The sequence below is a fragment of the Vipera berus genome (genome assembly GCF_964194415.1).
Source record: "Vipera berus genome assembly, chromosome: Z".
Lineage (NCBI taxonomy): Eukaryota > Metazoa > Chordata > Lepidosauria > Squamata > Viperidae > Vipera > Vipera berus.
In genome coordinates, this window is record NC_138205.1 from 131225324 (window position 1) to 131243596 (window position 18273).

At 45.5% G+C, this 18273-nt stretch overlaps 1 protein-coding gene across 1 annotated transcript in view; it reads right to left on the bottom strand.

Annotated features, from left to right (window-relative positions):
- Positions 1-18273, bottom strand: part of LOC308677811 (M-phase inducer phosphatase 1-like) — a gene marked incomplete at its 3' end in the record, with an annotated part of 38267 nt that overhangs the window by 11018 nt on the left and 8976 nt on the right. Inside the window, exons 3-8 of the mRNA XM_081344509.1 lie at positions 16887-16938; positions 14836-14872; positions 13246-13347; positions 12422-12541; positions 10225-10356; positions 7925-8002 (exon numbers count right to left, since the gene is read on the bottom strand). Of these exons, the coding sequence (XP_081200635.1) occupies positions 7925-8002; positions 10225-10356; positions 12422-12541; positions 13246-13347; positions 14836-14872; positions 16887-16938 (521 nt within the window). The remainder of the gene's footprint in view (positions 1-7924; positions 8003-10224; positions 10357-12421; positions 12542-13245; positions 13348-14835; positions 14873-16886; positions 16939-18273) is intronic.

The window sequence follows — 18273 nt, forward strand, 5'->3', positions numbered from 1 at the left end:
GAAAGGAAAGGAAAAGAAAGGGAAGGAAAGGGAAGGGAAGGAAAGAGGGAGAGAAGGAAAGGAAAGGAAAAGAAAGGGAAGGAAAGGAAAGGAAAGGAAAGGAAAAGAAAGGGAAGGAAAGGGAAGGAAAGGGAAGGAAAGGGAAGGAAAGAGGGAGAGAAGGAAAGGAAAGGAAAGGAAAGGAAAAGAAAGGGAAGGAAAGGGAAGGAAAGAGGGAGAGAAGGAAAGGAAAGGAAAGGAAAGGAAAGGAAAGGAAAAGAAAGGGAAGGAAAGGGAAGGAAAGGGAAGGAAAGAGGGAGAGAAGGAAAGGAAAGGAAGAAAGGAAAGGAAAAGGAAAGGTAAGGGGAGGAAAGGCGAAAGGGAAAGGGGAAAGGGAAGGGAAGGGAGAGAAGGAAAGGAAAGGAAAGGAAGGGAGAAAGGGGAGGAAAGGGAAAGGGAAAGGGGAAAGGGAAGGAAAGGGAAGAAGGAAAGGAAAGGAGGAAAGAAAAGGGAGAGGAGGAAAGGAAAGGAAAGGAAGGGGGAAAGGGGAGGAAAGGAAAAGGGAAAGGAAAGGAAGAAAGGAAAAGGAAAGGGGAATGGGGAGGAAAGGGAAAGGAAAGGGAAAGGAAAGGAAGAGAAAGGGAAGGAAATGGAAGGAAAGAGGGAGGGAGGAAGGGAATGGAAAGGAAAGATGAGTAAAACAAAGAAATAAAATAATAAAATAAAAATAATAAAGAGTAAAACAAAAGCAAATAACCAAATAACACAAAGAAAGCCAAAAAAAAAAAAGCCTAAAGAAAGGAAAGAAAGGAAAGTGAAAATCAAATGAAAAGAAAAGCCAGGGGATGCTCTTCCCCTCGTCCATCTCCTACGGTGGGGGGGGCAGAATCGGGCCGAAACCAATCCAGTCAAAAGCGAAGGCGGCCTCGGGGGGGGGGGGGGGAAAAACCCCAAAGGACGCACACACACACACACCCCGCGCAAGCCTCGAAACGGTCGCACAAACTGGTTGGAGGGGACCTCGGAGGTCATCTAGTCCGACACCCCCCCCCTTTGCTCCAGCAGGAGACCCTGAGTTGGAGGGGACCTCGGAGGTCATCTAGTCCGACACCCCATCTCCCTTTGCTCCAGCAGGAGACCCTGAGTTGGAGGGGACCTCGGAGGTCATCTAGTCCGACACCCCGTCCCCCGCCTTTGCTCCAGCAGGAGACCCTGAGTTGGAGGGGACCTCGGAGGTCATCTAGTCCGACACCCCATCTCCCTTTGCTCCAGCAGGAGACCCTGAGTTGGAGGGGACCTCGGAGGTCATCTAGTCCGACACCCCATCTCCCTTTGCTCCAGCAGGAGACCCTGAGTTGGAGGGGACCTCGGAGGTCATCTAGTCCGACACCCCGTCCCCCGCCTTTGCTCCAGCAGGAGACCCTGAGTTGGAGGGGACCTCGGAGGTCATCTAGTCCGACACCCCGTCCCCCGCCTTTGCTCCAGCAGGAGACCCTGAGTTGGAGGGGACCTCGGAGGTCATCTAGTCCGACACCCCATCTCCCTTTGCTCCAGCAGGAGACCCTGAGTTGGAGGGGACCTCGGAGGTCATCTAGTCCGACACCCCCCCCTTTGCTCCAGCAGGAGACCCTGAGTTGGAGGGGACCTCGGAGGTCATCTAGTCCGACACCCCCCCCCTTTGCTCCAGCAGGAGACCCTGAGTTGGAGGGGACCTCGGAGGTCATCTAGTCTGACACCCCCCCCCTTTGCTCCAGCAGGAGACCCTGAGTTGGAGGGGACCTCGGAGGTCATCTAGTCCGACACCCCCCCTTTGCTCCAGCAGGAGACCCTGAGTTGGAGGGGACCTCGGAGGTCATCTAGTCCGACACCCCATCTCCCTTTGCTCCAGCAGGAGACCCTGAGTTGGAGGGGACCTCGGAGGTCATCTAGTCCGACACCCCGTCCCCCTTTGCTCCAGCGGGAGACCCTGAGTTGGAGGGGACCTCGGAGGTCATCTAGTCCGACACCCCATCTCCCTTTGGTCCAGCAGGAGACCCTGAGTTGGAGGGGACCTCGGAGGTCATATAGTCTGACCCCCCCACGCGTTCCAGCGGGAGACCCTGACAGAATCGTTAAGAGTTGGAGGGGACCTCGGAGGTCATCTAGTCCGACACCCCGTCTCCCTTTGCTCCAGCAGGAGACCCTGAGTTGGAGGGGACCTCGGAGGTCATCTAGTCTGACACACACCCCCTTTGCTCCAGCAGGAGACCCTGAGTTGGAGGGGACCTCAGAGGTCATCTAGTCCGACCCACCCACCCTCACCCGCTCCAGCGGGAGACCCTGACAGAATCGTAAGAGTTGGAGGGGACCTCGGAGGTCATCTAGTCCGACACCCCGTCCCCCGCCTTTGCTCCAGCAGGAGACCCTGAGTTGGAGGGGACCTCGGAGGTCATCTAGTCCGACACCCCATCTCCCTTTGGTCCAGCAGGAGACCCTGAGTTGGAGGGGACCTCGGAGGTCATCTAGTCCGACACCCCGTCCCCCTTTGCTCCAGCGGGAGACCCTGAGTTGGAGGGGACCTCGGAGGTCATCTAGTCCGACACCCCATCTCCCTTTGGTCCAGCAGGAGACCCTGAGTTGGAGGGGACCTCGGAGGTCATATAGTCTGACCCCCCCACGCGTTCCAGCGGGAGACCCTGACAGAATCGTTAAGAGTTGGAGGGGACCTCGGAGGTCATCTAGTCCGACACCCCGTCTCCCTTTGCTCCAGCAGGAGACCCTGAGTTGGAGGGGACCTCGGAGGTCATCTAGTCTGACACACACCCCCTTTGCTCCAGCAGGAGACCCTGAGTTGGAGGGGACCTCAGAGGTCATCTAGTCCGACCCACCCACCCTCACCCGCTCCAGCGGGAGACCCTGACAGAATCGTAAGAGTTGGAGGGGACCTCGGAGGTCATCTAGTCCGACACCCCGTCCCCCGCCTTTGCTCCAGCAGGAGACCCTGAGTTGGAGGGGACCTCGGAGGTCATCTAGTCCGACACCCCATCTCCCTTTGGTCCAGCAGGAGACCCTGAGTTGGAGGGGACCTCGGAGGTCATCTAGTCTGACACCCCCCCTTTGCTCCAGCAGGAGACCCTGAGTTGGAGGGGACCTCGGAGGTCATATAGTCTGACCCCCCCACGCGTTCCAGCGGGAGACCCTGACAGAATCGTTAAGAGTTGGAGGGGACCTCGGAGGTCATCTAGTCCGACACCCCGTCTCCCTTTGCTCCAGCAGGAGACCCTGAGTTGGAGGGGACCTCGGAGGTCATCTAGTCTGACACACACCCCCTTTGCTCCAGCAGGAGACCCTGAGTTGGAGGGGACCTCAGAGGTCATCTAGTCCGACCCACCCACCCTCACCCGCTCCAGCGGGAGACCCTGACAGAATCGTAAGAGTTGGAGGGGACCTCGGAGGTCATCTAGTCCGACACCCCGTCCCCCGCCTTTGCTCCAGCAGGAGACCCTGAGTTGGAGGGGACCTCGGAGGTCATCTAGTCCGACACCCCGTCCCCCGCCTTTGCTCCAGCAGGAGACCCTGAGTTGGAGGGGACCTCGGAGGTCATCTAGTCCGACACCCCATCTCCCTTTGCTCAAGCAGGAGACCCTGAGTTGGACGGGACCTCGGAGGTCATCTAGTCCGACACCCCATCTCCCTTTGCTCCAGCAGGAGACCCTGAGTTGGAGGGGACCTCGGAGGTCATCTAGTCCGACACCCCCCCCCTTTGCTCCAGCAGGAGACCCTGAGTTGGAGGGGACCTCAGAGGTCATCTAGTCCGACACCCCGTCCCCCGCCTTTGCTCCAGCAGGAGACCCTGAGTTGGAGGGGACCTCGGAGGTCATCTAGTCCGACACCCCATCTCCCTTTGCTCAAGCAGGAGACCCTGAGTTGGAGGGGACCTCGGAGGTCATCTAGTCCGACACCCCATCTCCCTTTGCTCAAGCAGGAGACCCTGAGTTGGAGGGGACCTCGGAGGTCATCTAGTCCGACACCCCATCTCCCTTTGGTCCAGCAGGAGACCCTGAGTTGGAGGGGACCTCGGAGGTCATCTAGTCCGACACCCCCCCCCTTTGCTCCAGCAGGAGACCCTGAGTTGGAGGGGACCTCGGAGGTCATCTAGTCCGACACCCCCCCCCCTTTGCTCCAGCAGGAGACCCTGAGTTGGAGGGGACCTCGGAGGTCATCTAGTCTGACACCCCCCCCTTTGCTCCAGCAGGAGACCCTGAGTTGGAGGGGACCTCGGAGGTCATCTAGTCCGACACCCCCCCTTTGCTCCAGCAGGAGACCCTGAGTTGGAGGGGACCTCGGAGGTCATCTAGTCCGACACCCCATCTCCCTTTGCTCCAGCAGGAGACCCTGAGTTGGAGGGGACCTCGGAGGTCATCTAGTCCGACACCCCGTCCCCCTTTGCTCCAGCGGGAGACCCTGAGTTGGAGGGGACCTCGGAGGTCATCTAGTCTGACACACACACCCCTTTGCTCCAGCAGGAGACCCTGAGTTGGAGGGGACCTCAGAGGTCATCTAGTCCGACCCACCCCCCCACCCGCTCCAGCGGGAGACCCTGACAGAATCATTAAGAGATGGAGGGGACCTCGGAGGTCATCTAGTCCGACACCCCGTCCCCCCCCCTTTGCTCCAGCAGGAGACCCTGAGTTGGAGGGGACCTCGGAGGTCATCTAGTCCGACCCACCCCCCCACCCGCTCCAGCGGGAGACCCTGACAGAATCGTAAGAGTTGGAGGGGACCTCGGAGGTCATCTAGTCCGACACCCCGTCCCCCCCCCTTTGCTCCAGCAGGAGACCCTGAGTTGGAGGGGACCTCGGAGGTCATCTAGTCCGACACCCCGTCCCCCCCCCTTTGCTCCAGCAGGAGACCCTGAGTTGGAGGGGACCTCGGAGGTCATCTAGTCCGACACCCCGTCCCCCTTTGCTCCAGCAGGAGACCCTGAGTTGGAGGGGACCTCGGAGGTCATCTAGTCTGACACACACACCCCTTTGCTCCAGCAGGAGACCCTGAGTTGGAGGGGACCTCAGAGGTCATCTAGTCCGACCCACCCCCCCACCCGCTCCAGCGGGAGACCCTGACAGAATCATTAAGAGATGGAGGGGACCTCGGAGGTCATCTAGTCCGACACCCCGTCCCCCCCCCTTTGCTCCAGCAGGAGACCCTGAGTTGGAGGGGACCTCGGAGGTCATCTAGTCCGACCCACCCATCCCACCCGCTCCAGCGGGAGACCCTGACAGAAACGTAAGAATTGGAGGGGACCTCGGAGGTCATCTAGTCCGACACCACCCCCACCCCGCTCCAGCGGGAGACCCTGTACCGTTTCAAACAGGGGGCTGTCCGGTCCTGCGGTGGAGCACCCAACACTGGTGGTAAGCTGTTCCACCGGTCTCACTGCAATTGTCTCACTTAGCCCTATAAATCTGGGGTGACATTGTGGCTGTTAACTTAAAACCCAGGAAGGGAGGGGAAGGAGCGGAAGAACCCCATTTTGCAAACTCTCCGGATTCAGACCCTAGGGTGCCTCCGCCGACTGAGATGAGACAATTGTGGCTCTCGACACAAAAGAAGGGTCACAGGGGAGAATAGAATAGGATAGGATAGGATAGGATAGGATTGTAGAATAGAATAGAATAGAATAGAATAGAATAGAATAGAATAGGATAGGATAGGATAGGATAGGATAGGATAGGATAGGATAGGATAGGATAGGATAGGATAGGATAGGATAGGATAGGATAGGATAAAGGTCTCCCGGTGGACTGACTATAAGGTAAAGGTAAAGGTTTCCCCGCACATGCGTGCTAGTCGTTTCCAACTCTCGGGGCCGGTGCTCATCTCCGTTTCATAGCCGAAGAGCCAGCGCTTGTCCGAGGACGTCTCCGTGGTCATGTGGCCGGCATGACTAGACGCCAAAGGCGCACGGAACGCTGTTACCTTCCCACCGGAGTGGTCCCTGTTTTTCTACTTGCATTTTTTATGTGCTTTCGAACTGCTAGGTTGGCAGAAGCTGGGACGAGTAACAGGCGCTCCACTCTGCTACGCGGCACTCGGGATTCGACCCGCCAAACTGCCGACCTTCTGATCGACAAACTCAGCATCCTAACCCACTGAGCTTCCGCTCAGGATAGGATAGGATAGGATAAAATAAAATAAAATAGAATAAAGAATATAATAAAAAGAATAGAGAAAGGAGAATAGGAGAGAAAGGAGAATAGAATAGAATAGAATAGAATAGAATAGAATAGAATAGAATAGAATAGAATAGAATAGAATAGAATAGAATAGAATAGAATAGAATATGGAATGGAATGGAATGGAATGGAATGGAATGGAATGGAATAGAATAGAATAGAATAGAATAGAATAGAATAGAATAGAATAGAATAGAATAGAATAGAATAGAATATGGAATAAAATATGGAATAAAATATGGAATAAAATATGGAATAGAATAGGATAGGATTGAATAAAATAGAATAAAGAATATAATAAGAATATAATATAAAAAGAATAAAGGAGAATATAATAAAAGAATAGAGAGAGAATAGGAAAGGAGATTAGATTAGATTAGAATAGAATAGAATATGGAATAAAATATGGAATAGAATAGCATAGAATAGGAGAGAAAGGAGATTAGAATAGAATAGCATAGGATAGGATAGGATAGAATAAAATAGAATAAAGAATATAATATAAGAATAAGAGAGAAAGGAGAATAGGAGAGAAAGGAATTAGATTAGATTAGATTAGATTAGATTAGATTAGATTAGATTAGGAAAAAGGAGAATAAAATGGAATAAAGAATAGAATAGAATAAAGAATAGGAGAGAAAGGAGAATAGGAAAGAAAGATTAGATTAGAATAGAATAGAATAGAATAAAGGAGACTAAAATAAAGAATAGAACAAAACAGAACAAAGAATAGGAGAGAAAGGAGACTAGAACAGAGTAGGAGTTGGAGGTCATCTAGTCCAACCCCCTGCCCAAGCAAGAAGCCAAGGGACCCCACAACGTGGAAGACTCGTTTCGCCGGAACAAAAGTCGCCTCTCACTGCGAGTTCTCCCCCGTACGCCCCCCCCCACGCTCAGACGGAAGTGTCGCACAGACCCTGCTCGTCTCCTTTTTGCAAAGGCTTGTTCGCCGGCTTCAGATGAGCCGAGGAAGGAGGAGGAGGAGGAGGAGGAGGAGGAGGAGGAGGAGGAGGAGGAGGAGGAGAAGGAAGGACTGTGGCATCCTTGGTGTCCTCTGAGCTGGGTGGTTTCCTTGCAGACCTTTCATGATCCCGCCAGAGAAAATCATCAGTGCTGGAAGGGAGGAGGAGGAGGAGGAGGAGGAAGAGAAGGAGGAGGAGGAGGTGGTGGTGGAAGGACTGTGGCATCCTTGGTGTTCCCTGAGCTGGGTGGTTTCCTTGCAGACATTTCATGATCCAGCCAGAGAAAATCATCAGTGCTGGAAAGGAGGAGGAGGAGGAGGAGGAGGAGGAGGAGGAGGAGGAGGAGGAGGAGGAGGGCTGTCCGAATTTGCCTCCTGCCTCCTTCACCCTGCCTGTTCTATCCAGCTCCCGTTCCTCCCATTACTCAATTCTCAATTCTTCTCCGTCCTGCACTGATGACGTTCCCTCGCTTGGGAGCACGACGTCTCTGCCTGCCGGGATGCAGACGAGCTTGCCGAGCACCGAGGGACCCAAGGTCTTCTGGAGGTTAAAGTGTTTTTCATGTTGTTGTTTTTTCCTTTTTTAAATAAGGATAAGCCACACCCTGCGCATCGCCCGCCCGGCGTTGGTGAAATTGGCAGAGTGGCGGCAGATGGTGCCCGACAGAAAATGGGGCTCTAAAAGTGTCTTAAAGTCGGGAGGGAAGGAGGGAGGGGAATTTGCTTTTTGAAAAAAATCAAGCTTCAAAACCCAAACTCGCAAACTTACCGACAGGTCTTCCCCCTTCGGGACCACCAAAGGAGCGGTCCAGAGGCTCGACATGTCCGACGTCATCTCGTCGTCGTTCTAGAGGGGTGGGGGGGGGGGGGTGGGGAAAAAACCACCAAGTTATAGGCAGGAAAAAAAAGGAAAAAAAACAGCAGGAAATTTATGACATTTATAACGAAGAAGTTCCTCAGAGGTCGTCTGCCTGGCGGGGGAGCGAGATTTGCGGGAGGTTCCAATAAAATAAAATAATAAAATAAAAATTAAAGAAAATGAAAATAAAATAATAAAACAAAACAGATAATAAAATAAAGTAATAGTAAAATGAAACAAAACAAGATAAATAAAATAAAAAAATAAAAAGTAAAATAAAATAAAATAAAAAATAAAATAAAATAAAAAATAAAAAATGAAATGAAAAATAAAATAAAACAAAACAAAATAAATAAAATAAAACAAAATAAAAAATTAAAATTAAAATAAATAAAATTAAATTCTAATAAAATAAGATGATGAAATAAAACAAAATAAAGTAATAAAACAAAATAAAGTAATAAAGTAAAATATAAAATAAAATAAAAAAATAAAATAAAAAAATAAAATATAAATGAAAAATAAAGTAAAATAAAATAAAACATAAACATAAAGAAAAGAAAAGAAAAATAAAAACAAATAAAATATATCAAATAAAAAATGAAAGTGAAAAATAAAATATAAAAGAAAATAATAAAAAATAAAAAATAAAATATAAATGAAAAATGAAGTAAAATAAAACATATAAATAAAATAAATAAATAAAACATAAAATAAAATTAAAAATAAAATCATAAAATAAAATATATAAAATAAAAAAATGAAATAATGAAACAAAAAATAATACAATATATAAAAAATAATATCGTCATAAAATAAAAGTAATAAAATAAAAAAAGATCTGTTTTTCATCTTAGTTGCTCTTCGCTGAATTTTTTTCCCAAACTCTCAACCTCTTTTTCGGGGATATGGTGACCAGAATTGGCTGTAGTATTCCAGGTGTGGCCTCACAAGGGTTTTTATAGAGTGGGACTAAGACTTAATTCATAAATTCAGAATATTAAAGTTGGAAGGGACCTTGGAGGTCATCTAGTCCAACCCCCTGCTCAGGCAGGAAACCCTAGACCGTTTCAGACAAAATGGCTGTCCAGTCTCTTCTTAAACACTTCCAGTGTTGGAGCATTCACAGCTTCTGGAGGCAGGTGGTTCCACTGGTTAATTGTTCTCACTGTCAGGAAATTTCTCCTTAGTTCCAGGCTGCTTCTCTCTTCGCGTGATCTTGACTCTACGCCTCTGTTTCAACCCAGGATTGTATTAGCTTTTCCGGCTGCCGCCGCACACGGCTGGCTCACGGTCAAGCGATCGTCGTCCACCAGGACTCCGAGGTTCCCACTCTCCCAGTTGCTCTTTTGGAGCCGGGTCTCTCCCAGCCTGTATTTGTACCTTTGATTTTTTTCCTGCCTAAACGTATGTTTCTCCCCGTATGTTGTTGGATAGGGCCCATTCCTCACTATCTTTTTGGATCCTCAGTTTGTCTTCTGCGGTGTTGGCTACTCCTGCCAGTTTGGTGTCCTCTGCAAATGCTTTTGCTCTTTCCAACAAAGACTATGATAGATAGATAGATAGATAGATAGATAGATAGATAGATAGATAGATAGATAGATAGATAGATAGATAGATAGATAGGATAGATAGATGATAGAGATGATAGATATAGAAAGATAGATAGATAAGAGATAGATATATGATATAGACGACAAATATATAGACAGATATATACATAGATATAGACAGATATAGACAGATATATTAGATGAGATAGAAGGATAGATATGATGATGGATGGATGGATAGATGGATAGATGATGGATAGATAGAGATGCAGATGATGGATACAGATAGATGATGGATATAGATATATAGATATAGATGATTGATAGATACCCTTCCAACTTATTATTATATAGATGATGGATATAGATAAATGATGGATAGATATAGGAGACAGAGAGAGAGATGATGGTTAGATAGATGATGGATAGATGGATAGACAGACAGACAAGGATGGATAGATGTATGATGGATACAGATATTAGATGAGATAGATGGATATAGATATATAGATAGACAGACAGACAGACAGACAGACAAACAAACAATAGTCTTTGTTGGTTTGTTTAGGAAAAAAAATTCAAAATCTACATCATACCAGGCTGCACGATGGAACCCTATTATTGTAACTAGCAAGGATTAAACCAGTATGAACTTACAGTGCTATCCGAGCCGTTCATAAGCTCTAAAAAGCCATCGTCTTCGGTTTCCGAGATTTTTCGGGACGGCCGACGTAGGAATGCAGGGCTGTCAATTCCAGGATCGTTTCCCGTATTTCGACCACTGGAGATCTAAAGCAAAGGAGGCTTTCATGGACAAAATAGCCATTATTTGGATTTTTTTAGACCCAGATAAACTTGAAAATCCAGCCAGGTATCCTCAACTTAGTTCCATTTAGCGACCGTTCCAAGTTACAACGGCACTGGGGGAGAAAAAGAGGGGGGACTTAGGGCCGTTTCTAGCATCACCCCGGCCAGGCGCTTAGCAACTGACCCGTATTTATGACTGTCGCAGCATCAACCTTCTGACCAGCAAAGTCAACGTGGCAGCCGGATTCACTTAACAAGCAACTAAACAACAATTCTGGGAGTGGAAGTCCTCCCCTCCTCAAGCAACCTATATTCTATTCTATATATTCTATTCTGTTCTATTCTATTCTCTATCTTCTATTCCATTCTATTCTATTCTATTCTATACTATACTATACTATACATTCTATTCATTCGGTTCTATTCTGTTCTATTCCTTATTCTATTCTATTCTCTATCTTCTCTTCTCTTCTCCAATCTATTCTCTTCTCTTCTATATTCACTATTCTATTCTATATTATCTATTCGATTCAATTCTATTCTTCATTCCTCCTATTTTATACTATTGTATTGTATTCTACAATCTATTCTATTCTATACTATGTTCTCTATTCTATATTATGTATTCTACTCTATATTCTATTCTATTCTATTCTCTATCTTCTATTCTAGCCTCTGTTCTATTCCTTTCATTCTATTCTATTCTATTCTATTCTATTTCATTCTTCTATTCTATTCTATTCTATTCTATTCCATTCCATATTTTCTATTCTATTCTATATTTTCTATTCTATTCTATTCTATTCTATATTTTCTATTCTATTCTATTCTATTCTCTATCTTCTATTCTATTCTATTCATTCTGTTCTATTCCTTTCCTTATTCTATTCTATTCTCTATCTTCTCTTCTCCAATCTATCCTCTTCTATTCTATATTCTCTATTCTCTTCTATATTATCTATTCGATTCAATTCTATGTTCTCTATTCTATATAATGTATTCCATTCTATTTCTATTCTATTCTATATTCTATTCTATATTCTATTCTTCATTCCATTCCATTCCATTCTATTCTATTGTATCCTATCCTATCCTTCTATTGTCTATTCCATTTCATTCCATTTTCCGTTCTATTTTATTTTCCATTATTCTATATTTCTATTCTAGTCTATATTTCTATCGTTTCTATTCTATTGTCTATTCTATTCTATTCCTACTCTATATTTTTATTCTAGTCTATATTTCTATTCTGTTCTATTTTTCTATTGTCTATTCCATTCCATTCTATTTTCCATTCTATTTTATCTTCCGTTATTCTTTATTTCTATTCTGCTTCTATTCTATTGTCTATTCTATTCTATTCTATTCCTCTTCTATATTTTTATTCTTATATTTCTATTCTATTCTATATTTCTATTCTGTTCTAATCTATTCTATTCCATATGGCTATCCTATCCTATCCATATTCTGTCCTGTGCTATTATTTTCTATTCTATTCTAACTGCGGGAGCTATACAGGCAGTCCTCGACTCACAACCACAATCGAGTCCACAACGTACGTGGCTCAGTCAAGACAGTTGCTCGGCGAGTTCTCTCCCATTGGACGAGCTTTCTTGCTACTGTGGTCCAGCCAATCACTGCGGTCGTTAAGCGAGGAACACGGCGGCTAAGTGAATCTGGCTTACCCCACACACACACACACACACACACACACACACACACACACACACACACAGAGCTTTGCTCGTCAGAAGGTCGCCAAAGGGGATCACGTGAAACCACCCACCCCCGAGCTCGCTGCGACCGTCATAAATACGATTTCGGTCTCCCAAGCGTCTGAATTTCGATCTCAGGCAAGCCGCCACGGTCGCTCAGTGTGAGACACAGACCAAAGTTCCTTCTCTTCGGTCCCGAACGGTCACTAAAAGGAACGGCTGTAAGCCAAGGACTACCTGTGGTTAACATTCCTGCAACACACACACACACAAACTGGCCTAAGCATCCGTCTTTCTGTTCCAGCCAGGCCAGACATTCTGTCGATAAATACCGTAAGTTCTGGGTTCGGGTCCCGCCTGGCTTCCGAAGGGTCCTTTTCGTCGTCAAGAGAGGAAAGGTGCAAGGAGCCACGAGAGGCGGGCCTGGTCGGTTTCTTGAACTCAAAGTGCTCCTGGAGGGGGAAAAAGGGACACAATATTTGTTTGGTTTTTTTACACAACGGAGAGGGAAATAAAAGACAGTGGAAAGCTTTTCCTGAAATGTCCCGTCATCCTCCAGAAGTTGTGAATGCGCCCACACTGGAGGTTTTGAAACAGAGGATGGACAATCCTTTCTCCTGCCTGAGCGGGGGGAAGGGCTAGACTGGATGACCTCCAGGGTCCCTTCCACCTCTGCTACTCTACGATTCTGTAAGGGTCTCCTGCTCAAGCAGGGGGTTGGGCTGGATGACCTCCAAGGTCCCTTCCAACTCCGTCCTTCTAGGAATCTGTAAAAGTCTCCTGCTCGAGCAGGGGGGTTGGACTAGATGACCTCCAGGGTCCCTCCCAACCCTGACATTCCACGATTCTGCAAGGGTCTCCTGCTTGAGCAGGGGGTTGGACTGGATGACCTCCGAGGTCCCTTCCAACTCCGTCCTTCTAGGATTTTGTAAAAGTCTCCTGCTCGAGCAGGGGGCTGGACTAGATGACCTCCGAGGTTCCCTTCCAACTCTTGCCATTCTATGCTCTTCCTGCTCCTCTCCCAACCCTTTTGGGACGATCTGACATGAGGGAGGGGAAAAAACAACAACAAAAACCCTCGTCCTAAACCGAGGCTCTCTTCCCACCCTCCACTCACCCCCCCCCCACGGGACAGATCTCAAAACGCAAAACTCACGTTCTCTTTGTTTTCTTCGGGACCCAGGGCTCGGAAGACGCCGCCATCCGGGCGAGCCGAGGGCCTTTCCTTCAAGGCGGGACTGCAACCCAGAAGGCCGTGCTTTAAAAACAAGAAAAAAAAAACCGTAAAAATAAAAATTGGGGGTGGGGGGAGAATTACGCGGGGGTGTGTGTTCATATCTATCTATCTATCTATCTATCTATCTATCTATCTATCTATATCTATCTATAGCTATATCTATATCTATCTAATCTATCCATATCTATAGCTATAGCTATAACTATATATCTATATCTAATCTATCCATATCTATAGCTATATCTATCTATCTATAGCTATCTATCTATAGCTATATCTATCTATCCATATCTATATCTATATCTATCTAATCTATCCATATCTATAGCTATATCTATATAATCTATCCATATCTATAGCTATAGCTATCTATCTAATCTATCTATCCATATCTATAGCTATAGCTATCTAATCTATCCATATCTATAGCTATATCTATATATCTATAGCTATCTATTATATCTATCTAGTGACTGTCTATCCATATCTATATCTATAGCTATAACTATATATGTATCTATCTATAGCTATATCTATCCATATCTATAGCTATATCTATATCTATCTATCCATATCTATAGCTATATATCTATAGCTATAGCTATAGCTATATCTATCTAATCTATCTAATCTATCTATCCATATCTATAGCTATATATCTATATCTATCTATAGCTATATCTAATCTATCCATATCTATAGCTATATATCTATATCTATCTATAGCTATAGCTATATCTATCTAATCTATCTAATCAATCTATCTATCTATATCTATGTCTATGTCTATGTCTATCTGTCTATCTGTCTATCTGTCTATCTGTCTATCTGTCTATCTATCTATCTATCTATCTATCTATCTATCTATCTATCTACCTATATGTTTTATAAGAGTTTTTATTGAATTTTATAGGGTTAGGAAGAGGATATAACCAGGGTAAAGATCAGGATTTGGGATGGGGTTAGGATCGGGCTTGGGGACAACATTGCAGTTGCCGCCCCCCACACACCCCCATAACCCAAGCTTATTGGGTCTGCTGCTTGAGCAGCGGGCTGGACTAGATGACCTCTGAGGTCCCTTCCAACTTTTTTGTTATTCTATTATTCTTAGGGTCTCCTGCTTGAGCAGGGGGCTGGACTTGAGGACCTCCGAGGCCCCTTCCAGCTCGGTTCTCCTCCGATTCTGCCAAGGGTCTCCTGCTCGGAGCAGGGGGCTGGACTGGATGACCTCCCAGGCCCCTCCCAGCTCGGTTCTCCCGAAACCAATTCGAGACAACTTTTACAGGAATTCTTCTCCTTGCCCCGGGCCTGTCAAAAATGCACAAGCCCCTGGACTCCTTTTTTTTTTTTTGAGGTAGATGAAAAGGGGTTTGTTTTTTTCCCACCCCGTCACCCACCGCCTCCTGTAAACTCAAACCCCGCCACCATCGCAGGGGAAAATTCGAATTTAGAAAACAAAAGAGCGAGTCCGCCAAGAGACCCTTTGATTCCTCCGCTGGATTTCCTTACCGGCAGCGAGTGCATCCTTCTCATGGGGAGGCGAAAGCTGCAAAAAGAGAAGCAGACCAGCTTTGAAAAGAAAGCCCGTGTCCGACACGTCAAAAGCAAAACCCCGCCAGTTTTTTTTCCCCCAGGTCACGGACACGTAAATTTCCTTAATTTTCGGGCTAGGAAAAGGGGGGAGGGGAAAAATCTTGAACAGGCTTCCGTCCATTTCCCACTTTCCGTTTCAACGTTATTTCTGCTCCCCATCCCACCCCCGAAAAGGTTTTAATTTGAAGTTGTGTTTTTTTTATTAACTTTCTCATATCACACATAAACCAACGGGGCAGCTGAGCGTGGTAATTCCATCGCAGCTCAAAAAGCAGGGAGAGGAATCTCAAAAAGATTGCGACGATTCCCCCTCGATGTATCCCGTCTCGTATTCGCGCCGACGCCGATTCCTATTCTGTCAATAAAACCCAAAACAACTGCCTAGCATTCGTCCATAATCTTCGGTTTGTACGGATCTTGATTATCTTAAACCAGTGGAACCACCCGCCACCGGAAAATGGGGATGCTCCAACGGTGGAGGTTTTGAAGAAGAGACTGGACGGCCGTTTGTCCAAAACGGTCTAGGGTTACCTGCCTGAGCAGGGGGTTGGACTAGATGACCTCCGAGGTCCCTTCCAACTTTATTAATTTCTCATTCCATCTTTTAGACAGCCCACCACCTAATTAACATTTTTTTCTTCATTTTAATCTCCCGGGCGCATTTTAAATTTGACGTTTAGTCTTTTTTTCTCGTTTCCAAGTTTTAAAGGACCGCGATTTCTATCACGGCCTCGAGTTCCAGACACGCCTCTTCTCGAGACCCGATTCTCGCCGTCCGCATCGACTGATGAAATAATACAAAGCCACGTTCTTATTTTGTCTAGCAATTCTCAAGGTCCCCTCCCCTTCTTCTCGCTTTCAGAGGCTTTTTGTTTCTTTACTTTTTGTCCTTCTTCCAGGAAATCAAATTTCCCGGTCGGCTGACAAAATAAAATCGAATGAAAAAAGGGGCTGACCCAATTTGAATTCTTCCCCGCATCCGTTAAATCAAATCAGCAAAAAAACGAGGCCCATCTTCTTCCCAAAACAGAAACAATAGGGTAGCCGGAATCTTTTTTTTTTTTAATCACACCTTTAGGCTGACCCGCAGTGTTTTGTCAATCGAATGCCGCTAGGAATGCGCAAAGGCGCTTTTCCCTTTTTCCTAACTCGCTCTTTGGCTAACATTTCGCAGAAAAAAGCCGTTTTTCTCAACTCCCTCCCTGGCTAAAACAAGCCTCCGGAGCTCGCTCTTATGGAGAGCGTTCCCGCAAAAAAAAAAAAAAAAAAAAGGATGAGAAAAAGACAGCACAGTGAGTTCCGAAAACGAAATCCTTCCAAGTGTGGAATTCTCTGCCAAATAATTTTTAAGTCAATGAAAATTGCTTTCCTTACTTTTGTTTGGCTCACCTTTCTGCTTGTGAGCAACTGTTTTTTTTTTCAGCTCTGAAAAACGTAACCGATGACCCCAGTGCTGCCTTGTGTTGCTCTCAAACTTACAAAGTAGGAGCCAAGGCTGGGCAAATGATCAGCGTGCGTACAACAGCAAAAGTTCACCTTAGCTGCTCAAAAGCATGCCAAAGGCAAACTTTGACCTTCCCGTAAAAAGTTGTTGGCCTCACTGAAAGCTTTGTTCTTGTGCTTTTCTTTTCGAGACAAAAAGATGTTAATGTACGAGGTTTCCCCCCCCCCCCTAAACTAAAACCTCGGCGTTCAGGTTAAATTGCCGCATTGGCACTTTGCGATAAATAAGGGGGTTTGGGAGTTGCAGTTTGGGCGCTCGGGCCTCTAAAAGGTTTGCCGTCGCTGTCCTAACTTGTAAGCTTATCCTAACTCCTGTCTCCCACCCACCCACGCACCCAATTCAGCAGGAGGCTTCCTCGTGTGAAGGGTCAACAACTTCAGCCAATGCGAAGTCAGGTCGTTTGGAAAGGCCACAATTATTATTTCCACCTTACTACCAAACCAGCATCTTTTTAATCACCTACGTTTCTTCAAAGTCGTTCGTGCCAAGCAGGAGAGGGGAATCCATGCAGCAACCTGAGGGAGATTAAAAGAATATAATCAAAGAAATGAAATTATATGGCGTCCATAGGACAGCTGTTGGAGGAAAACAGAAGAAATGAATAAATGAACAGTTTTAGGCACTGCCGGAATTTGTCCTGTGTCGGGAATGCAGAGAAAAATCCCATTTTTATTTTATTTTTTAATTTTGGGGCGGAACAGACTCAAATAGATAAGATGTATACTTTGCATAATAAATATTGTGATAAAGTGAAATAAAAGGAAATTTTGATCATTTAAAATGTGGAAGCATAAATATTAAACGTTAAATTTGAATACTGATTTGTCTGCAAAGATTGAAGGTTTTATATATATATATATATATATATACACACACACACACACATACATACACACAAACACATATGTAAGCTAAAAATCTATCGATAAATGTAACACATGTTTTTTCTTAGCTGAGATAATAAGAATTGTACTAGCTTAAATATGAGATAGTGGAGATAAAGAGCAAAAGAGAGGAAGCATTTGCGGTTGAAACAAGAGAAATTCTGAATACTAAAATTAAGACATTTGGCAATTAACAGAGAATACGAATGTTCCACTGTATTTTGAATTAGATGATGTAAGATGGTGAGAAATGGAATAGGTTTGAATAGAGAAAGACGCGTATCCTGAATGTTAAGACTTTGTGACGAATTTGACAAAGGGAATTTTGGTTACTCAAAATTTGGAAATTGTAAGCAAGAAATGCTAAATTCAAATATCGACAAATGTTAGCAACTGCGGCAATCCACTTCAACAACACCGGGGCAAGGAAAATGAGGCCAAACTCATTTAATTTGGAAATTAAATAAATTTGGATTGCTGACAAAGAATTAAAGGGAGACTGATATAGCTATTTCAAGCTTCTTTGCTCTCATCAATCAGCCACATCCTTCTGAGATTCGAACCTGGGGTGATTTGCATGTTAGGCAAAACACTCAAGACACACACATATATCACTGATGTGACTACTGCCTGTGGATGGCCTTGGACTAGGCTGAAACAGGAAATAAGATTTGTCCCGTGTCTGGGACTAAGCAAGTGTATTCTGAATGCTTAACAAACATTTAACATATATATATATATATATATTTATTTAGTTACATTAATATACCGCCCTATTCCCTGAGGACTCAGGGCGGTTTACAGGAAATTAAAAAATCCACCATACAAAAGTTAAAAAAAACCAAATTAAAAAATATTAAATTGACCCTGTATACTTAAAACCCCAATTAAAAATTTCTCCTCAGCCTGTGTGTGTGTGTGTGTGTGTGTGTGTGTGTGCGCAGCGCACGCGCGCGCGTGTACACA